We start from the raw sequence: 23,518 nt of genomic DNA on the forward strand, positions 1-23,518 counted from the left end.
TGTTTTGGTACTTTTATTCCTCTTTTTATTCAGTTGTACAGTACTTCCAAATTCAAAATAAAAAGTAAAACTTGTTCTGTATCAAACCATCTAAGCAATAAAATGTTATATTTAAAAATTATAGGTTATGAAATGGACGTGGCTCTTCTTGTGCGTTTGTTGTAACTTGCTCTCAGACTTAGTTCTGCTGGAGGATGATGTACAAGCCAGATCTTATCTGTGCCAGTACCATCAGTATTTCTCTTCCTTCAGTTGGTCTGAGTTTGAGTTGCAGATGATTGCAGCACTCTGAAAAGGCGTGTTCCTTTAGACCACCGTTTTCTGGTAGTCAAGCCCCTTCGAGATGCTGCTTTTCTCCTGGTGTAGTTCCTCAGCGCAGCAGCCGAAGACAACAGGAAGGTACTTTGGTGCTGATTTTCCTGCATAGGCATTGGGTCAGGGTTCTCTTTATTTTCTTCTATTAATTGTAGCCCCACGGTCACATAAGGGAGCGTCCTTCCAGCTGTGGCGATTAACACTGTATCAGTTGTTTTCTGTGTAAATTAAGTTGGTTTCTGCCACTGTAGTTTTCTTCTTGCATAAATGTTTATGGTTGTGAACTTTTTGGGATGTATTCAAAAGCCACGTTCATGTGTCACAAAGAGAGAAATCCTTTGTTTTAGCTTGTCAGAGCTGCCTTAGTTGCATTTTATATGCCTTCCTATAAATAAAATGCATTTCACAGGACAGTGAGCCAAAGAATCATCTGAGTTGTGTATCCAGCTCTGGAGGTCAGGGAATTGCAGTGAAGCTGAAGCATCCCCATCTTCCTAAGTCCTGCTGCGATGGCTCTTTCTGGCAGAGAATTGAACCAGGTTCAGAATGAGAGAGACAGACTTGGGGTGAACTGCTGCTGCTTTCCTCCCTCAAGCCTCCTGCACCATCCTGACAGAGGTAAAAATTCCTCACAGCACTTCCTCTGATGAGGAGCTGGGCCCTCGTCCCTGAAGAGGGCCCGGTTCAAAGAAAAGCAGTCAGCTCTGCCCCAAACCGAGGATACCCGATGAAGTGGGGCTCTGTGAATGCACTCTAGGTGGGCTGAGGGGGTGGAGACATGATTTCTGAGGGAGGAAACCAGCAGAAAATAAGTTTTCCCTCTCCCACCCACTGACCTGTGTCTCCTCTCCTCTCGTGAGACTGATGGGAAGCTTGCATCCAAGTGGTGTGGGGACCTGTCAAGAGGTGTAAAATCAAGTGGGATGAGTTTATGTGGCTAGGAAGTGACTGTGACTAGTTACTTACAAAATAGGTGACTTAGAAGCACTTGGTTCTTGGCCGTGGAAGGGGTTATAGTTGCTGTGCCCAGCCCTTTTCTCCTTCTGCCTGAATTTGCCATGACTATTCACAGGTTGGGAATTTCCCTGCTCTTCTTGCCTTTGACAGGGTAACACCCTGCAGGGCCAGCTGAACTTTGCTCCTTGGTGGCATTTCCCTTTCCCTCTTTTTGCCTCCACTCCTCCCCACACCAACTCCAGTGGCAGACCTGGCCTGAAATACCAGGTTAACGGAGAGGTGGGGTGGTGGGAGTGTCTCTGTGTGTCCTCCAGCTTGCTGCTTCCTTGCCTCATTCCCTAAAGATTTTTCTCCCCACTGTGTTTAAAGGTGAAGCTGCAGGTTAATTCTCCACGTGGACAGAGAGTGGCACAGCCCTTGTCTTGTGGATCTATCTCACAGCAGTGCCTCAGGAATGGAGGCCACACACTTAGCCCAGAGCATTAAGGTTTGGGGAAGATATAAGTCTGTGCCACCACAGGGATGTCTGGGCAGTGAGGGGCACCAGGAGAGTGTTTTTTTTTTTTTTTCCAAGGGTAGAGTACGAAGCTGTGGGCTGTGGGAATGGGCTGGAGATAGCAGGATTGGGTAAAAACTGGCTGTCCCAAAGCAGACCCTGGCTGGAGCATCTTTTGCATTTTTACTGCTACTAAATTGCAAATAGGTAAAGAGAAAGCAATAAAGGTATTTGTTTTCCAGTATCCAGTCACAAAGTAGCCAGAATCTGAGGGATGGGAGTGCTGAATGCCTACACCAAGGTCTTCAGAAAGTGAGTACAATGAGAAATAATTTGCTGTTGACACTTAACACAGTGTTTTGACCTGTTCTGTGGAAAAAAAGCTTTCTCAAATAAAATTGGTGACAATTCAAGTAACAAAGGTGGCAAGGGGCAAAAGTGTACTTGAAACTTTTCACCAGTTTGGGGAGTCACACATGCCATATTCTTTAGGCCTTTGTGTAGTGTTACAGTGGGATTGAAAATTACACTTTTAGAAACCCTGAGATTTAGGACTACCTGTAAAAGGGAGACAAGACCCCAGCACAGAGTAAGCGGCACTTTCTGTATGTCAATGTAAGAGGTGCCATTTTTCATCACCCACTCTGACAATGCAGGAAAAGAAACAGATGGAGAAATGCATTGGACTGTTTAATCAGAAAATCTCTTAACTGCTGGACTGTGCAAAAAGGGGCCATGCCGGCATTTCCAAGAACCTGAGTACTGGCATAGCCGAGATCAGGGAAGGAAGTGAGTTAAACCTGTACAATGCACCAGCATCTTCTGGTGTTGTGGGTCACCTGAGCCTCCAGCCAAGGAGCTGCATAAAAAACTTTTCCCCTGTATTTCCCTTCCTTGGCATTAAACTGTAATCACCTGTGCAGGGGAGGGGCTGTGCTGCAACAGCAAAAGGATCAACGAGGGAGATGCTGGGTTTTGTGCTCCCATCTGTTTAAATGAAGGAATTGACTTGGGGGATTCTGAAAACCCCCTTAATGTCAGGGAAGAGCTGAATGTTTCATGAAAAACTGTCCAAGGTTTGGGGAAGGGGGAGGAGTGTGTGTAGGAAAAGGTATGTATCTAGCCTAAGTGGGACGACATGATTTGACTCAGTATCTGCATCTTGGGTTGCCTGTGTGGTATCTGACCAGGGTACGTGACCGGTCTCCTGGCTGTGGGTGCGCTGCAGGTTGGTGCCATATCACCATTTCACTGTGGTGACCCCTGGACTTTGAGTCCTGGGTGTGCTCTGGAGTTCCTGGGTTTGGCCTCCAGCCCCACACTGGAGCTCCTTGCTCCATGTCCTCACATGCACACACAGGGAACAAGGGAAACAAACATCCAGGAGCATATTGGCACTGTCTGGAAACCAGTGACTGCAGCTACCTGCAGATTTGCTGAGAGATTTCCCTAGTCTTTGGAAATTAGTGCCATGCTGGATCACAGGATTAGAGAAAATGGAAATATCCCTAAAGCGATAGGAGGCTCAGCATAGCTGGGGTTTCTTAGCCTGTCCCTCTCATTTTGAAGAGCTTTAACAGAAAAAGTGGTTTGTTCATGGAGCCCCATCTCATATGTCTGAAGCACGTCCTGCAGATGCACAGACTTGTACTCAGCAAGTTCATACCTCTTGGCCTTTCTCAACATAACCTCATTGGTGTCTTTCCTAGTCCCCTCAGCTGAGGATTGTGTATTGGGAATGCAGTTTGAGAGGACTTAGCTCCTTCTTGACAATCCTGAAAGGATGATTTATAACAAGTAAGCCCAAGGTGTTTCTCCCACATGTTGAGGTGTCAGACACAGGTGGTTGTGTGCCCTTGGCCCTAGGACAAGTGAGAGACTTATTTATCCAGTGGTACTCACGTGTTTGCTTGGGAACTATTAGAGGACTGGGAGGGGGCACAGCATAGGGAGGAGTGCTCCGGGACAGATTTAGGATCCCTCACCAGCTGCACCTCTACAGGTGCAAAAGAGCACCATCCCTGTGTAATGCCAGGGCCCATCAGTGGCTTCACCTGTGAAGGGAGGCTATTCAAAGCAAGGGATGGCAGGAAGGTTAGGTTGTGGATAAGTGTGTTGTGCTTGTGAGCAGCAGCACGTTCAGCATTGTAAAAAGATGTTTATGAAGCTTTTTTTCCAGAAATACCTTTTTTAAAAAGGAAATTAAGTGGTTTAATACTTGGGAGAAATACAGTGGAGAGTCAGAGGGCAGCTGGCCTGCTCCAAGACAGCAGTGAAGACACAGACTGCTAGCAGGTTACTGCACAGAATGGGATGCCCAACAGGTACAGGAGCATCTGCCTTGCTGTTGACTTATGCAAGTGTCACCTCAGGTAAGTGGCACGGAATCTGCACACATATGCCAGTGTTAAAGGGGTACAAGACAGACAAAAAGCTTGATTGGTTTTTTTAGGGAAATCAAAACCTTAAGAGTATTGCTAGGTAAAGTGCCAAGATGCCTTCATTTCAGGATGCATCTGACATCACTCTGTAGAGGTGAAACTAAATGGAGTTGAGAAACACTGTTGAGTTTTTCCTAAAATTCTAGTAGTGTCTCCTACTTTCAGTTCTCAAGTCCCCCCTCAACCTAAAAAGACCCTCACAAAAGGGAAGCAGGTTTTTTCTCATATATTAAACAGTAGTAAGTGGGAAGACTCCTCTGGCTCACCCAGCCTCACTGTGTAATGCAGTAAATGTTGTAGGAATCCTCTGAGTAGTAGGAACTGAAAATAGCTTTCTCCTTTGCTGTGCTAGTTTATTTCTCCTGTGCCAGATTTGTCTCTTGTTTGTCAGGGAAAACTGCCAGGAGTGTATGAGGAAACTCTGGCCGATGGGTGTTTGGAATACGCTGTTGTGAAAGCGCTTGAACTTCTCTAGAGCCCTTTCAGCGAGGGTTGTGAAGCAGCTTATGAACATCAGTTAATGGGAGGCTGTAAATAAGAGAAATCTGCTGGAGAAAAGGCTTTTCATCGTGAAAGGCCTGATCTGTTTTCATAATCTCAGAGGCAGAGGTTAATGCAATAAAGGCCAGCGTGGCTGTGGGCTGACTTTCCGTCGGTAATTTTTAGCCTGTAACCACACGTGGAGCACAGCCGTGCTGCTCATAAAAAGGTGCCAAGGTTAGGACAAAATGTCAGCCAGAGGGTCGGTGGCTCTACAGCAGGGCATGACCTGAGCAGCTGGGGCATGAGGAACAGCAAAACCTGCCTCTTGGCAGGAAATGTGCAGAGAAATGGCCCTTCCCGAGTGTGTGCACACAGGACTATCAGCCCCTGCCCCCGGAGAGGGAGTGGGTGCAGGAACAAGGTTAGTTACGTTTGGGTAACTAAAGCAATTGATATGTTAACCTTCCTCCCATCTCCTGATTGTACAGAGGACAGCTTAGGTTTGTTTTAAATGAGGAGCATCTAAGTTCTAATGAACCTGCACCCAAAAGAAATATTTGTATTTTATTTTTGGATGATGGTAGTGCTACTTGTGAGATGTAGGCTTGTTTAACCCTTATTTCTCCCAAGTATTTGCAACTCAAGCTTTACCACGACCTGTGCTTGGGAACAGGAGGGTGACCAGGTAAAACCTGGCTGTAGACAAAAAAATCTAATCATCGTCATTGCTGTTTTCCTCTAATTCTAGCGAAGCACAGCCCTTCTTGATGCACAGGGCTCCCAGGGAGCAGCTGGGGAGGAGGTAGCACATGGCCTCCCATGTTCTACCACATGCACTGCTGCTGAATGGGATCCAGTATTCCTGGATTTGCACACTTTGCCAGAATGTCCCTTTTTGGTGGCAGGATGTTTAACACCATTTCATCTGCTGCCTTCAAGATGCCTGTGTGACTGAGGCTTCGAGGTTACATGTACCAGGTCCATTATTTTCCACAGCCAGAGAAAATCAGAGTATCAACCTGCCTGCATGTACACAGCAGTCTGTTAAGTCTGCACCACAACACAGTGAGTTTGATTTCTGATCTCGTGTCTAGATCACTATCTGTCAGTATCTTTTGGTGTTTAAACCACAGGGGCTGTCTAGCACAGCTCCCTGAGACACAGAGCCTGCTAGAAAATGAGCCAGTGTTGTAGGTGAGGGAAAGAGATCTGGACAACTGAGCCAAATGTGCACCCCGTGGTAACGTGTTCTGGCACAGGATGCAGAGCCACATGCTGCCTCTAATGCATTGGGCTATTACTTGAGTGCGCCTCTTTGACAGTTTTGAACTCTTTTTCTGAACCAAAAGTCTTTAGCGGCTGTAAAACACACGCTTAAAAATAAAGGTACTTAATTTGAACAACACTTAATTAAAAGTGATAGCAGCCTCTCCCCCAATTCCTTCCAGCAGTGTTTTACTGAACTGCAGCTGAGGGATGTTTTGCAGTTCGTTAGCAGGTCCCTGAGGGCGAGTACTTATTCCCACTATAGCAAAGCAGTGACATCTGGGTTGGTGCAGTTCTATAAATTCAGCAGGACAGAAATGAGGGGTGATGGCCCTTGGGGACTGTCACAGAAAGAAATGGGTAACCCCAAGCACTGCACCTAACTAATGGAACAGTGACACCCAGTGAGACGCTTTAAACGGGAGCAGATTGAGTTCAGTCTCAAGAGGACCTTGAGGGAACCTATCAGACCACTAATATAGTGGAAAGGAGTGTAGTGTAGTTTTTAAAATACAAGCTAAATCCTATTTCATGCACCACCTTTCCCGGGGTGCCTCAGCAAGATGGGCTTCCTGGTTTCCAGCTTGCTTGTAGCAGCAACAAGATAAAATTAAGAGGACAAAATGTCATTTTCAGGTGTGAAAAATTACAAACAACCAAGCATTAAGTCTTAAATACTAGCTCTAAGGAAAATGATGCATTTCATAATCAAGTGTTTTCAGGGTATTTAAACTTGCTATTAAATATAACCTGTTATTTTGGTGGCAATGTTTGCCACACTGTATGCAACAGTCATCAGACACTATTTAAATTCTAGCATTTCCTTTGCACTGGAAACCTGCAATAGGGCATTTTAAGACCTTCTTCCCTGCTACAGAAAACAGTGTGTTCTTTCTTTCCTTCTCTCTTGAAAACTTAGGGGTGGAAAACTTGCCAGCTGACCCTGGGATCAAGCATACTGTCCTGGCAAGGTCGTGTCCCCTGCTTGCTTCTGCAGGCAAGGAAGCTGCTTCAGTGTTCTGAACAGTCTGGGCTCTTTGATCCAGCCTTCATGGAAAAGCTGAATGAGAACCTATTTTTATCTGACTGTGGTCAAGGTGCACATAGGGTTAAAAGGTCCAATGTAATACAACTCTAACCCCAGGAAAACTGGCTGTGGGGCCAGCACCAGGACAGCAGATGGCAGAGGCAGTGTGTATGGAGCATCCCTTTAAACTTTGCCTCTGCAACACCTTGCACTAACACTGCAGGTGGCTACAGCCCTGATGTTTTGTGGATGCAAGACACAACCCCTTACAGCTTTTCTGACTCCAAGCTTCACACTTGGCAATTATTTTCTGAAAGGCACAGAAAAATAGAGTGCTCAGATTTACTTTGGTGACCAAGATACAGCAAGGAATGATTAAGAAAGCAACACAGTTGCTCTAACCCATCCATGTAGATGCTGCTCTTTGAGAAGGGGCTAAAACTCTCTTGTCTGTTATGAGGAGCATTTGTCACAGGCTTGGGAGATCCCTCAGCTGGTAGGTTTGGGTATTGCTGGCTGTAATAATTTCCATCTACTGAAGGGGGTATTGTATTTTTTCTCCAGGGTAAATGCTTTAATCCCACATGCTCCACCACTGCAGCTTCATGTCTATGAAAATTATGCTGTGCAGCTCCTTCCAGGCCCTGCATGACAGGACTGAACCTTCTTTACTAGAATATATGCTGAGATCATCTTGAAAATATCCCTTACTCAGACAGTTGTGAGGATAAATACATCACCTCCTAGTATTCTCTTTGCTGTGTGAAAGAGCCAGATTTAAGTGGTGGTTTCATTATGTGAATTTAAGTGGCACAGAGAAAACTCAGTTAAGGCATGACAAGTTGTGGTTTCCATGTCAGCTGAACAGACAGAGAGGGAGGAGGAAAGGGCAGGTTAAGTTTCAGCTTTTCCTCATCAGTTAAGAGCCTGAAATGTTGTAATGCTGAAATATTACTGCATCTTGGCTAATATAAATTTATAGCAAAGACTATGAACATGAGGGGACAGAAAAGATAAGCGATAGATAGATTGCAATAACTGGTTTAGAAAGAAGAGATACCAAGATGAGATCTTAAAAATCTATCTTGATCTCTTCAGGGAAAGATGAGGCAGGCTTCAAATTTCAGAGTTATTTTTATGTCTTCTAGGACCTAAAAATACATCAACACATCTGCTTTTAATTTTTCCCTTATTTATCCACAGATATAGTTCACAAATGCAGGAGTCCCAGCATCCTTTATTTTTAAGCCATTTTTGTTAGCTTTTTTCACTAGGATGTTTTAACTTGTTCTGTTTGGATGCAATACACCTGCTGGAACTGCTACATTCAGAATTACTGCCTGGAATGTCACCGTTTGTTTGGTCAGATAACAGCATTCATGGAAACGCCAAAAGGATTTGGCTGTATTAGAACCTTGTGCTTCAGCAACCTTTAAGCATCTTAACAAATCCTTTTTCCATTGCCTATGGTTTAACAGGTTATTCTTTCTAGAAATGTAGAGGATTATGGCTCAGCTTCAACTGAGCAGGATTCAAGAACTTACTGAACATTTTCCCGGGGCCCTCCCTCATTCTTATAAAGAATTCTAATCTTAATTATGAGTCCACTGTCCAAAACAGAGTATTTGCTTAATGCTATTTCCATTCCAACTACACTTGTAGAGAAGCAGCTTTTTAAGAATACTATGTTTTCACTCTTTGCATATTTGCAAGTACAGGTTGCTTATCAAGGAAAAGGCCTTTTTTTTTTTTGGTGCCATACTCATGCTTTATTAAAAAAAAGAAAAAAAAGCTACACAATACTAAGAAAAAAAAATCAAGTATAATTAACAAAAAACCTGCAGCTGTTTTCAAGAGATCTCATCTCACTTATTAATGGAAGTCAGCAGGTAAAACCCTAGATGTTAATTCAACACTTCAGTTGCAGTACAGCTGAACTTAATCATCCAAAACAATCAGTCATTCTTAACTGACTGTTGATTGTAGCTACACAAACAATCATCTGTATCGATTGATTAGAAAAAGTCCCTGGGAAAATTTAAAGATAAATGGAAAAAAATATCAGAAGAATGTTACTTAGCCCGCCCTTAAACTTTTGCAGAAAATAAGAGACCTTTCTGGCTTTGCTCTCCTTTTTAATTTAAATGCAATTGCTCTGTGTATTTTAGAAATGTCTAAGTGTAAAGCTGCTGAGTTCTGTTCAGTGAGGGGACTAAACTGGTACAATATGTATCTATGTATGCGATTGCCAGCAAGCTACACTAGTGCTATGTCTTACTATCTCCATGGAAGCGTATTGTGCAAGTCTCAAATAACTTCAAAACACGCTTGAAACAGCCCTTGTGTCACTCCTATGAGGTAGGTAGAGTCCTTCCTTTGGAGAAGGGAACAGACTCTTTACTGCTCAGTACATCGGGCACACTGAACGACGGGACAGCCAGCCCACATTATTATTTGGCTTCCCTGGTACTTCCCTGATTTCAGAGCTTTCACCTGCAACATTTTGTTTAGCACCATGCATTCCAGGAATAATCAGTGAATGGTAATTTTGATTATGCCTGTTCCAAGCTAAGGAAGAGCTTCAGCATAACTCTTTAAACAAGCACTACCATCACCAGTCTGCTCCATTCATCTCTACAGCCTGCAATTTAATGATCTTGTACACGAAGTATTAAGGTGATGCTTCAATCCTTTAGTCTGACAGCAGCCACTCTTCTTTCTCAGAGTAAATGATACTGGGAAAAAATGAACTGCTGTCACGAAGCAGACAGCATACAGAACGCTACAAGTATCACATGCAGTTCACCTATAGCTCAGTTACTGCTTTGTAGACATGAACTCTAAAGCAGTTTTTCTTACCCCAAGTGTAGAACTGTTAAGTCTTCACAATTTTTTTGAGTAAGTTAAGGAGCTGTGAGAAAGGAATTAATAGTGTTCCTTCACTCTAAGGCCATAGTTTATGTGCTGTCTGAAACCACTTTAACTTCTCTTACTAATAATGAAGAAACTCCAGTCCACATCTTTTTCAGTTCTCATTTTGAGACTTTCTCAATACCTCACAACAGTGGTGTGGCAGTGTACCAAGCCAGCTGAATCGTGGTGATAACTCTAGATTATAATAAAGCTTAGGCTGCCACATGGAAAGGGGTGGCATAGGGAGAGGCAGAATTGCTACTGTCTCATCTTTAAGCCAGTGAAATGATACCCCACTCAGCTGATCATAATGATATCCAGTAACATATCTGTGACACTAAGCTATCTCTGTGTGTTTAAAAATTGAGTAGAAAATTCAAGTACCAAAATAAAAGTTTCTAACCAATGGGATGAAGCAGCAACTATGTTCTCCCATTTGAAGAAAAATGAGTACACTGGCTTATCCACCAGAAATAACTTACAGATGCCAAAGTTCAGTTACCACTGCATACTGGAATGTTCTTGCTGAGTTTCAACTACAGCAAATTAAAAGAGAAATGGGTAATTCAAAACTGTTATGACGTTTATCATGAGCAGTAGTGGTCTACTAGCCAATGTTCTTATGAACTTCATGCTTAGAGCTTAAGCATTTGGAAGGTAAATCACCAAGTGCAGAGAAAAAAACTGAAACCTTCGATTACTTCCTTCTTATTTGTACAGTCCTTCAGCTTCTAAAGGCCACACTTGCTCCAGGACTCATTCAGTAAGGGCTGATCTATTTATCTCAACAAATAAGACTAGAGTATTACGAATTAGCATCCTCTGTTATGATCCTTTGTCTTTTCCCGGCGTACCACTGTATCTAGAGCAGCTCTCATCACCACCCTCTCAGACAGTACCTTTGATGCTTGGAGAGAATTAGAGCACACAGTTCATGACCTATTACCAGAAATGAAAAAAAAACCCTCTTGATGTGAGGTTAGAGACACAATCCAAGAGAGGGAACTTAGAAGTTCAGTGTATCAGGTGCTGCAATAAATATAGGGCTTTAGAACATAAAGCATTGAATACATAAACACTCTGTTGAATCAATGCAAGCTTGAACATAAGCCCTCAAACCTACCACAGAATCAGTCAGATTACATCACTAAAGGCAAAAAAAGTTGTTCCACGCAACCTGAGTGGAGATACCCCTTATGAAGGCAGCATTCAACTGTTTGCTAAGTTATCTGTATGACAACTAAGCAATCTTAACTGCAAAAAATATTCTGCCTGGACTAGCTATATCTTTAGAAAGTTGAACAAAGCATCTCTTCCATAGCAAGGTGAGTCAAGAACACCTTCACAGTTCATTCTGGCAAAGTGTATAATAAAATAGTGCCAGTACAGGTAGTTTCAGAGCTTAGATGCTTCAAACACACTGTGACAGGATTTGGAAATGTTGCTCAGCATTCACTGACTCAGAAGCTCAGCCCCAGCAGAGCAAGTGTAGATCTAGAAGAGGATTTCCACAAGTGGGGATCAGGAAGGGGAAGAAAAGAAGACAGAGGTCTCAAATTGATGCCTCTTCCTGACCTCAACAAGCTTCCAGATAACCTTCAGACACAGGAAGAGATGCAGATGAAATGCAAACAATGCAAGCCTTGCCCAAGTGCCTGAATGGCAGCAAACTGACACTCTGCATATCTGCTCTTTTCCCTGTCAGTTAAATTCCTGAATGCAGTGGATGTGGATCAATACCTCAGTACCTGGTAATCATGTAAAAGGGAATCTCATTTTGATTTCATAGAGCTCTTCTGCTTGAGTACTGAAATAACATGTAGTTAGTGATGAATATGCATTTGTGTTACTAGTAAGAAAGACGAACTGAGGAAAAAAATAACTCAGACCAGTGTACTGAGCAGCAGAAAGATGGGTGAGATTTAAAAACCATAAAGGGTGAATTAAATAGTTTGCCAATAAAAAAATTCTTTGATGCCAACCATTTTTCAAATTCAGTTTCAAGTGTGTACAGCAAATCCTTGTAAAGCTTTAAAAAAGCCCAAAATCAACATCTGGATACATATGGCATTCTAGTTTTTAGGAGAGAGAACTAAGAACTTACTGAAGAGTTGTTCTGTCTTGTTCAATAGTTTCTTGAGTAAACATTGCAGAACTACCACTATGATCTGCATATTTAAGCTGCTGGCCCGGCTCAAATAACTAACCATTTAACAAGTTGGGTATAAAAAAAATTTATGTAGTAATACCAATTCAGCACACAAATTCCATGCTTCACGAGTTCTGCTGCTGTGTAAGAGTCTTTCTAACATCTATGCAGATAAGTTCAGATTTTTAGGTCACTGCATGCCCAGATCAAAACAGCAGCAAAATATCTACCACTACAAGCAGCTATACCCAATTGTGCCTTTAGAATGCAAACTATGCAGAAGTCTAGATGATCAGTGCCTTGCCACTGAAATGGGACCACATGCACAAACTTCAGTGTGTGCATGCTGTAAAGAATAACATTACTTACTGAAGAAGAGAAATGCATACAGATTTTGATACAGATAGGATACAATCGAGACTGATTAAGTCACTAGACATTCAGATTAAGGAGAGGAGAAAAATCCTTCAAAGACAATGTACAGATGACAAGCCAGCATTACAAAGAACTCTAAAGGCACATTTCAGGTAACATGTTTCTGTTAAGACCAACCGCTTACACACGCAGGCACAAATCTTAATGGGTACCTCCCCCCACCCCCCAACAATTAAAAAAAAAAATTAAAAGAGAAGTGCATTTTCAGTAATATTAACACCAGTTAATCTGTTCAGTCCAAATCTTTAGCAGTATTTTCCTTATGGTGATATGGATTCTCTGCACTACTCCAATCCAAAAAAAACCAAACAGGCAGGATTAGTAAAGGTTCAACTGTTGTACTTAGTTAACATTACTCATCAGAGCCCACTGGTCTCTTCTGTGCCCTCTTGGAGGGCAACCTCCTTGGTGAAGCTTTATCTAGATAGAAAAAAAAAAAAAAAAAAAAGGAGTTAGAGTTGCATCAATCGCAATTGTTACGTGACCATGTATTTTTCTCCTCCCAAACACAAGACAGACTGCCTTGCTAATATATCACCACAGAGAAGCCAATTCAAGCAACTTGTTCAGCCTTTTCCATCCTAAATAGAAGATAACAAAAAAACATTTCCATTCTGTAAGATGCAACTCCAGGGTGAGGTTTGCTCTATTTGCCAGTTACTAAAATGCAAAAAAACCCAAGACCAGAAACCTACACCATCTCCACCACACTCTGCTGTTTAGACAAATTTCATGTTTGGTAATTACACTTTATAAAGATAATGAATTATTTTGATCAATACTGACTTGAGTTTGCCTTCCTGAAAAAGTTATGATTGACTCTCCTTTAAACAAATTTGTCTTGCATGAAGCATTTCCACATTCATATAGATTAGCAGTTGAAGATGAGTGTTTTTCTTGTGAAAAGCCCCACTTTTCCCAAAAGCATCCACATTTGACTATGAAGATGCACTTTGTAATCAGATATGGGGATTCTGGACTGTGAGGGTGGTGAGGTGCTGAACAGGTTGCCCAGAGAAGCTGGGGCTGCCCCATCCTTGGAAGTGTTCGAGTCCAGGTTGGATGTGGCTTAGAGCACCCTGGTCTAGTGGAAGGTGTCCCTGCACATGGCAGGGAGGTTGTAACTAGATGAACTTTAAGGTCTCAATACAAAGCCATTTGTTGTTCTATGATTATTGTAGAAAAGCTTCAATATTCTGTATGAAGTACTGAAGTGATTGCTATGTGCACTTGCTGACTTTAAAATGCACATTTCCTTGAACAAAATAATCTCCAATAACTTCACTGTTTAGAGTATGTGCAAACACAAAGAGCAGCCATCATGCCATTATAAGCCAATCGGTACAGTATGAAATGTCTTTCAACAATTAAAATTCAAGAACCTCCAAGATCTTGAAGGCCAGATATTTTAAAGAATTCTAATGTAGAGTTCTAACTGAAGCTAACCTGGAGCTGAGAAAACTACAATTAAGAACAATGTAAACACCAGTTTTTCCTACACTTCAGGTATTAAAGATATGAAAAGATATTAATATCTATTTGGCTTAAGAAAGGGACTGGGACAGGACCCAAACATTACCAGGATTTGAACCCATTTAAAGACAGCTTGTTATTCAGAAAGAATAGCATTTAGATTTTCTTGCTAGACTGAGAGTCATGTAAATAGAGTAAAAAAGGTGAAGGAATAAAAAAAGCAAAGTCATCAGCTCCTGGCACATATCAGATCTAAGGCCTCTAGCCATTCTACACTGAATGAAGCTGAGAATATGCTTATTTCATCAAAAGAGCAGTCTTTGCTAAGTAAAGGTGGGTCCCACAAAGGGTTTTCAAAGCACTTTTCTTTGCATCTTGTCTTGGATGCACTTGGTTGAGGCTCTTTCACCTCACATCAGCTAATGCTTCTGATGATAGTTCACCCAGAATGAGGAAAACCCAGGAAGATAAACCTGATAAGTAAACTATTATACCCAAGGGTGAGGCTTGTTTCTCACTGAAACAAAGTGAACTCAGCCATTGGTCATGAACTTCCCTCTACCATCCTCATATAGTATCAGTTTGACACTACACTCAGGTAGTGGGGAAGGCAAAAATACACATCTGCCTTTTAAATAAAGAATTCTGGGAACTGTTAAAAGAAACAACAATACTTAATCAGTATTCTACTGAAACTATGTAACTACAGTATAACCAGAAACGCATACACAAAATACATAAAAACATAAATTTAGAAGTATATAAAATGCATTTATGCCATTGGACGCATCTGTTCTGTTATCTTTTACTGCTCATGCTACATCACCAGGCATTGCATGCAGGAAGCTGTACTTCTATCCATGTCCAGTTTTTACATGGACAGCACATTAACCACTTTCACTCTTCAGCTCACAAAGAGTTTGCCTCACCTCTTCTACTCTGCACTGAAGCCATGGGAAAGCAAAAGAGAAGAGTAAGAGAAGTTAGAAATATCCACGAACAGTCTAAGGAAATCACATATTTGGTTTACTGTTGTCATATCAGGTATCAAGTAGAACTTGATCATTTTGGATTTGTGAAGGACATTAATAACAAGTTTTAATGTGGCTTTAGTTAATATACACTTCTAATGCTCATTTAAAACTTTGGTCTACAGGCAAACTTCCAAACAACTTACAGAAACTTTGAGATGACAGCCATTTTCTCCTATTTAAATCTCCTTTGTGATGCAGGTTTTGGGTAGAGATTTTATACTGTTGAAAAATAGTCTACAGACTGAATTGCAAAAGTCACCAATAGTCATTATTAGATCAACCAGTGAAGTTTGTTCTATAAAGACCAGGCTGCTAAAGTAACAGTCTAATCATTAAGCACAGTGCTTTAGATAAGTTTTTATTCCCTAGAAGACTTATATGCAGTTCTGAGAAATGGGTATCAGTTACTTATTTGATTATAATTAATTGATAAACTAGATTTGTTATGTTCCAGTTTGTGGAAGGCAGACTACTTACTTATTTGATTTAAAGTTTCTTGGGGAATCCAGCTCATATCAACATCATTTTGATTTGATGTTCCCATCTCTACTTTCTGTACCGGTCTTTTCCTCTGAAAATTCAAGAAAGAAAAGATTTTTCTTTCAAACAAGGTTTGGATAGCACAAGTATAAGAAATTACTAAAAATGCTACATTTAATGAATTGTAATTATCTCACTAAGGCATAAATGTAAGGCTAGTCAATGTATGGAGCTGTCTTTGGAGTTAAAGCTAAGCTATCCCTCCTAATAGCAATTTATTCCCCTAAGCCTGACATTACCACTGCTAATGCCTCACAATCCTTATTCCTCATAAAGACATTGGGATTTCATGCACACCTGGACAATTCATTATATGTGTTGCAAAAAATGGCTGATTAATCAAACTTTGTGATGATCAGTTTTGTTACGCTTTCTCAAATTAGCACAACATTCTTGTATGTCACCTTACAAAATAGATGTCAACAGACAGTAATTATCCCATACTTATTCCCAAGTGAAGCTCCTTCAAAAATATAAGCCACACTGCACAAAGGCATCACCTAGGCATTGCATACAGATGAGACTTTGAGCTTTCAACAGCTTTTACTTGCCAAACCACATACCCAGACAAACCTTTAGCTGTTATTAGCTAAATTAATACAATTACAAATAGAATTCAGAAGGCCCTAATCAACATTATGGCAAAGCTTTGATGAGAACTAAATAAAGGACTAGACAGCTGTTTTCCCCAGAGTCTGATCTGGATTAAACTAATAGGCAGAAATAGAGAGCATGGGGAAAATCTACCCAGTAAGTAGTGAATCAGAAGACACACACATCCAGTGACTGGAAGGTATCAAAGCTTCCAATTCAGCTTCAGTGTGGTGCCAAAGAGCAGACCCAAAGAGCATGAGCTGAGCGACCAAAATGTCTTCGGTTATGAAGTTTTTTAAAACTCTAATTTCTCCAGTAATCTCTAAGTTTCTAAAAATAAATCTCCTGTAGTTTCACCTGTACTGTCATACTGAATTGCTTTCTTTTCACATCAGAAAGGTCTTGTATTATCAAGCACATAGACAAACACACTACCCACCTTCCTAGATTCTAGTAACTGATGTAGGCCAACAATGACAAGTAGACCAAGTCCAGCGAGGAACATGTACATGAAGATCCTTTAAAAAACAGTTTAAGAAACCATTAAATAAAAATCTTAAGTTCTGAAGAGAGTTTACACAGAGGTGCAGAATCTAAGCCTAGCTTTGGCCACATAAGAACTTCTGTAGGGGGGGGAGTGGGAAAAAAAAAAGATTCTGAAACTGAAGTGCTAACAAATGTTCTGACTTCAACTTCAGAAACTGTAATCATAAACTTAATTCTGAACAACAGAACATTTGAAAATGCTGTATAAATTAGAAAACTGTTCTAAATAAATACTGAAATTGTGTAACTTCAAGAACTTTTTTGCACTATCATGAGCTTTCCAGATATTGGGTTATAGGCAATATTTATGTTTGTGATAGCTTTAGCACTTACAAAGCCCTTAAAAATCTCTTACATGCTTTTAGTAGACTACTGCAAAGCAATTGCTTCTAGGACTTAATTTATTTGCAACAGTTTTAAAAGACCTTCCTTATCTTGTTCTGTGTTCCACAGTTAGAATTCTACCTATACAATCATTTCTTTAATCTGCATATTTAGGGTTTTTTTCGAATAATTTTACCAGAAATACCAGTAGATACTTAGCAAGAGGTGAACATAAGTTATATCTAAAATTAATTTGCGGAGTAGGGAGTTTATAGGTAAAAATCCTATTGCAAGCTGAACATCTGAAGTCAGATTTACGATAAAGGAAATTATGGAATGAAACTAAACAAGAGACTTAATTGAAAATCCCTGTTATAGGGTAATTATCTGTTCACGGGACATTCGCACAAACTGATTCTAATACACCAAAATTCTTTTGAGAGCTCCTTTTTCAGAATATCACACATTTTCATGTGACCAATTTTTCTTGAATTTATGCCATTCTATTTGAGAAATAAGAATTAATATTTCTTTTGGCTGACCTTTTTTAAAAGGAAGCTTGCTCAGCAGGCAGTTCCTACCTGTGGCAGGACAATTCAGATACTCGACATTGTCTACAAGTATTTCTGAAGAATAATTTTTTTAACTCAGAAGGTTCACTTAAAATTCCACTCCAGTGTTACAATATTTAAAAGCATATCAGCACGGAATATGCTCGCAACATGTAAGGTGTGTCAGATCTACTTATCTTTGAAAAGGATCCCTCCTGAAAGATTCCTTCTACAGATAGGGGATAGTGCAAAGAATGACTGAGTTCCTCTATCTTGTACTCCAAAATACATCTTCTAGTTTTTGTAAACTTAGATTATACTGGACTGCTCCAGAAGAAATTTATTCCAGTCTTGACAGCAGGACTCACAGCCTAATACTGTGGACACTATGCATCTTTTAACTCTTAGGAAAAGGCACAGCAGCATAACAAAAGCTTAACAGCTTTGAATTGCTATGTACCTGTATAACATCCGGTCCTATTCCTGGCTTACATCCTCTGAACACATCTGTAAACTGCTCATTGACTTAGTACCAATCCTGAAGATCCCCACTATTAATACAGACCTTAATTTCAGGAAAAAGTTCTTATTTTCAGTCTGTAAACATTGTCTTTGTCAGATGCCTGGTACACCACCAACACAGTAGACCTAACATTCAATAAAATGAGGATACAAGAACTATTCTCACTGGCACCATCAATAACGTGTTCTACCAGGACACCAACTAAACTTGCATCTCCAGTCTCCTTACGTTTCTCCATCCAGCCCATCTTCTTTTTCAATAATTGTAACAGTTTGATTGAAGACAGCATCTTGAAATATGTTGCCCTATAACAAAGTTTGCACATAACATTTCAAATTAATTTGTTAAACACATACACAGATGTTTATCTTTTTCCATGTTCTTGGAAAAATTCTAGAAAGCACTAACTCCTGCATGAAATTTTGTTAAGTTTGTAAGTAGTGCCAGTTTGACTGAACACATAAAAGCACAAATGTTTTGCTCCAGTTGCAAAGAACAGTCTAGATAGTACTAAAATAGTCACACCTGGCCTTCCGCACGTTATTTCCTATAACAAGAAATATTACATACAAAGGGTTCTTATTACGACTACCAAAACACAAAGGTACAGAAGCCTGTTAATCTTTGACCTGCACCAAAAGAGAAAAAGAATCCCCTGTTTTATCCCCATTTATGGTTTTGCATAGCCTTCCCCCAGATTGCAACTACTGGCCATTTATTTGCCTAAAGTGGAGTTTGCAGTGGCACTCAGATTGGCAGTAGGGTTTGTTAGCAAAGCCCAATCTGAAAAGCACAGTGAAAATTAAGTTTCCCTAAACAAAGCTTTAGTTTTCTTTGGTCGGTTTGTTTTTTTAGGAGTACATCCCACTACTATACAGTTCTAAGGCCTTCTAGCTTCCACTGCCGACTTAACTTTTTAAGTGCAACATATAAAGAACTGAGTGTGCCCGGGGGACTTACTGTGCTTATGTATCTAGTGATTTACTTAAATATTACAAAGGCATTCACTTTATGAAGAGGTAATAACTCGACTAAGCAGTTCCTTCCTGGCACTCCACATCAACTAGCAAGATTCAAATGAATTACAACATCAGGCTTACATTTACATCTCTGTAGTTGAGATTGATAACTAGACCGAAAGGACGACCACCCATAGGCTCAGCAGGGATGAAAGAGTACTCAAATGTGGCTTGTCTCTGTGGTGGAACTACTGTGTTCAGAGAGAGAGCTGTGAAGTTCTGGATATAAAACTGGTAGTCTTGGGGATACCGGAAGGAAGCATCAAGAGACTCGACAATGAAATCCTCTGTACCCTTGTTGGTGAAGCCCACCAGAAATTTTACGATGTTGTTCGCTGGAAAGTCTGAAACAGAAAAAAACATTAGAAACTTCATATACCCCACCTAGCCAATTTCTAAACAGAGATCATCTAGAACAGACTCTGTGGTTTTGGAGCTTCACTGTTTTAATTGCACAGACATAGTCTAAGCAACGGTAAGAGGATGGTAGATTAGCAGGGGACTCTTACCTTCACCTTTCACAAATAAGATGGTTGTATCAGCACTGGGTGAGGCTTTAGGCTCTCCTGACAAGTCTTCTTCCTCTTTTTCTTCTGTCTAAGACAAGAGACTTTTTTGAAAAAATCCTATAATGAACAGTGAAGCAAAGACCATGCTTGGTTCGTGAGAATCCCATGTGTCAAAGCAAGCAACAACAGCAAGTATTCACACCATATCCTGCTGTTGCAGGATTAGCACAATCTGTTCTCCCTCTAGACTTGATCAGCATCACTTTCAGCATTTCTCTTTCTACTTGTTATATTGGACACAGTACTAATCTGAACTGCATTTGGTTGTATTGAAAGCTTTAGAATCAGAAAGAATCAGCATGGTTTCTGTTTGGGGGTAGAAGGAAAAGAATAGAGTCTAAATGTTAAGTGTTCACATCTAAGACATTTCTATTTAGAAGACAAGCACTTCCAAAATAGAGGCAACCATATGACAAATGAGAGTTACTTTCACCACAGAGGGAGTGTTTAGCAGCTTTCTATTCAGTTTTAATTAGTTAGGCGTATGTACGCCTGGAAATAGTTACACTGTTGGAACTAAGCAAGTTCGTGGACCCACTTGCTCAAGTTCACCTTTGTGATGATGTACTTTTTAATTCAGCAAATGCAAGCATTAAAGGCTTATTTTCCACTTGAGGATCATAGGATCATCACTGCCCCCACCAAATAAAAACAAGGCCGACCCAATTTTAAACAGTCTCAGCTAATTGCTTGCAAGTCAGTTCATTTGATTTCAGTGCTTCAACGACCACCTGAAGCAGTGGATATCATATCGGATCAGTCGTACAATTGTTAAATTATTTTTTCCTGAAATCAGATATCTGAGACTCTGCTGAGGGGAAACTTATGTCAAAGATTTTTAACATTTGTCAAGCTGAAGCAAGTGACCCTAAACAGCAACATGCTCACAACATACCCCGCAACAAATGTCAGAGGCTAGGAATGTAGCAAGTGAAAATGGGCTACAAAACAAATGTTCTGTTACCCCTGGAAAATAAATACAAAGAAGCCAGAATTAAGTAGTCCTATAGCCTAATATTCTTCTCAGTTTACTGAGGTGCAGCTTAAGCTAGAAAAGAACTAGGGGGGCTCCCATTAGAATCTGATTCTCTCACTTGGTGTTCTTTTTTGTGACCTATAGTTTTGGCAGTAAGAAATCAGGTTGTACCCATGTGGTTCCTCAACTGGTAATTCAGAAAGAAAAGATAAATCCTTTTGACACTTCAAACTGAACACAAGCTTAATTAGAGATGTGGAAACAGCTATTGGAAAATAACAACGTTACTAAACTCATAGGTAAATTATCCAGCTTGAAGCACTTTTGGTCTAATTCATACTTTTGAAGTAACGCTCATGTAAAATTACCAAGTCTGTTGGCTCATCTTCTTCAACTTCAGCTTCATCATCTTCATCTTCAACTACAGTATCTTCCACAGCTTCCTCATCTTCTGTAGCATCTTGAGCTGCAACTAATAAACCCGAACCTACCGAAATAAAATACAAAAAAGCCTTTTTAATGTCTAGTTAATGAACAAAAACTGACAATGAAGTACAATTCTCAAACTAATGTCTGAAGTTCTTAAAAATCTGTCCAATGCAGTGTTTTGAAGCCTCAGTTGCAAAAACCTCATTAAAATGATGCCTGTGTTGATCTTTCAGCCTTATTCCTTCTCTAATAACTTTCTCACCTACTCATCCGCCACCAAGTTCAAACCCAAAGCGTTTATAGTTGGATGACAAAAAATTCAGCATGCACACAGCAATGCTTAAATTTGCAGAAGGCAACAAATCTGCCTTAAAAGCTATTGCTTAATTTTGGAACATGTTAACATATAAAAATATTTTAATTTTGTAATTCAAAAAGTGAAAATAAGACAATGCTATTGCCAGGAAATTAATTTAGTAAGTACTGTTTCTTCTAAGACTAGCAAGTCTACTAAATGATTAGCATACTGATAACAGAACAGCACCCTTTGAAAAGTAGATAATAAGTTATTATTTTTTGCACATATTTTCACTCAAGTTTTAAAACATAAAAAAGTCTTTTTTAATATGACTTCAATATGTTAATGGCCAGTCTCTTCGCGAACGAAGAACCGGGGAAGGTCTTTCCACCTTCCAGCCTGCGCATTGGATTTTTTAGGTGAGACACAGTGTGCGCGGAACTGAGCCCACCCTTTAATCCTGAGGTTCATCTGCCGGGGCCAATGACTTCAATATAATGTCCTAATATATCCATATATGCAACAGAACCACAACATTAGTCAGAAAAGAAACCTGACCTAGAGCAACACTCCAAGACAAGTGTAATCTGATAGTTCATTGCCTCTTTGCTTTCATGGAGCCAAGCCTCATACATTCAAACACTGGGCAAATACGACTAATAAAAATATTGGCCATGGGACAAAGTTCTGTCCCTTTGCAGTTTACAGCACGTGGAGGCAAGGCTGAGAACTTTTAAAACATGCGCAAGAAAAGACAGATTTTTTTGTTAATAAACCTAACGTTTTCCATATTTGAAAAAGTAGAAGTGAACGGATGATTGATTTACCCAAGTCTCAAAAAGATTTAATTGCTATAAATATGCTTTTAAAATAAATATTTAAAAATTTTCACTAGAAATAAGAATCCTTGAGCACGAAAAGTATAGCCGAGGACTTAAGAATTGTCAGAGCTAGAAAAAGCAAACACAACCCCTCCTCACAAGTGTCTTTTAGAAGGTACACTCAAAGACTTGCTCGAGCACGTGCAATACTTAACCCAAGCCTTAACTACTGTGATTTTATTTGCTGAAGTTTTAGACTTTCAAGTGTAGGAATAAAGATTTTTCGTAATTTAAAAATGAGCAGGCTACGGGTAAGCCATAGGCACCCTTTGCTGCCCGGCAGCCTCTTTCATATCTGTAGCTTACAGTCTTCAATGGATGTTGGAGGGGCTGATGATGATGTGGCAATAGCGGGAAAGGAGAGCTGCCGGCTCTGGCAAGGGACTAACACACAGCGTGTGCTGCAGCCCACTGCAAGAGCTAGATGAGAAGCCTCCCTTCCCTCTCCTGCCTTCCCAAACTTAGTAGTAGGGAGGCAATTTCCAGACCGTGAATCAGATAACGCTGCAGCGTAAACAGAGATTAGCGCTCCTCCGTGTCGCCAAGGACACTCGGGGGGGTGGCGGCAGACGAGGTGGGAAGGCAGGGTGGCAGCCAGCGCATCTGCTGGGAAATGTGGGAACCAGCACCGCCGGGGAGCGGCGAAGAGGACAAGCCCGCTGCGCCGTCCCCAGGCGGGGTCTGGGCGGGCCGGTGTCACTGCCGGGCCGGGGGCCGGTGCCCGGGCGGCAGCCGCAGGGCCCTGCCCGACACCGCGGGCCGCTCTGCCGGGAGAGGCGGGGGCCCGGCCCCGCACACCGCCAGGACGCCCTCGGACGGGGCCGGGGCCCCGCAGGCACCGGGCCGGGCCCCGCAGCCCCGGCGGCCACGTGCGCGGGGCGCCCGGCGCGATGAATGAGCAGCGCCCGGCGGGAGGGTCGCGGAGGCGGCGCTGGGCTCCGCAGGCCCCGCGGCAGCGGCTCCCCCTCCCCCGACCGCCAAGGGGATCCCCCCCGCCCCACCACCCCTCTCCCGTGCCCGGGCAGCGGCGGCCGCTCATCCGCCCGCCCTCACCTGGGCCGCCGCGGGCGCCCCCGAGCAGCAGCGCGGCGGGGAAGACGAGCAAGGCGAGCAGGAGCAGCTGCGACAGGCGCCTCATGATGGCGGCGGCAACGGCCCGGCACCCAGCGCAGCCAGCCCCGGCGGTGGCGGCGGGTGGCGGACGCTGCGGGACTGTCTAAATGGCGGCGGGTGCGGGAGCGGGCGCTGGGACCTCCTCCCGCTCCTCCATCCGGGGCCG

At 41.7% G+C, this 23,518-nt stretch overlaps 1 protein-coding gene across 3 annotated transcripts; it reads right to left on the reverse strand.

The window, feature by feature from the left end:
• Positions 1–2: 2 nt before the first annotated feature.
• SSR1 (signal sequence receptor subunit 1) lies at positions 3–23,518 on the reverse strand. 3 transcript variants are annotated; one of them, XM_027897361.1, is made up of 11 exons: positions 23,293–23,518; positions 21,000–21,118; positions 19,596–19,683; positions 19,168–19,430; positions 18,296–18,372; positions 16,563–16,641; positions 15,467–15,560; positions 14,885–14,899; positions 12,839–12,902; positions 1,152–1,211; positions 3–834 (listed from the first exon to the last, which is right to left on the reverse strand). In XM_027897361.1, the coding sequence occupies exons 1-11, from the start codon at positions 23,375–23,377 to the stop codon at positions 810–812; spliced, it is 969 nt and encodes a 322-aa protein (XP_027753162.1). In that variant the 5' UTR covers positions 23,378–23,518; the 3' UTR covers positions 3–809. The 3 variants fall into 3 exon arrangements, with proteins under 3 accessions (XP_027753162.1, XP_027753163.1, XP_027753165.1); XM_027897362.1 differs by lacking the exon at positions 14,885–14,899 and having other exon boundaries at positions 23,293–23,517; XM_027897364.1 differs by lacking the exons at positions 3–834; positions 1,152–1,211; positions 14,885–14,899 and having other exon boundaries at positions 12,117–12,902; positions 23,293–23,513.

The sequence above is a fragment of the Empidonax traillii genome, unplaced genomic scaffold (genome assembly GCF_003031625.1).
Source record: "Empidonax traillii isolate 1590-97213 ecotype Southwest subspecies unplaced genomic scaffold, ASM303162v1 scaffold537:size946161, whole genome shotgun sequence".
In the NCBI taxonomy this organism is placed as follows: domain Eukaryota; kingdom Metazoa; phylum Chordata; class Aves; order Passeriformes; family Tyrannidae; genus Empidonax; species Empidonax traillii.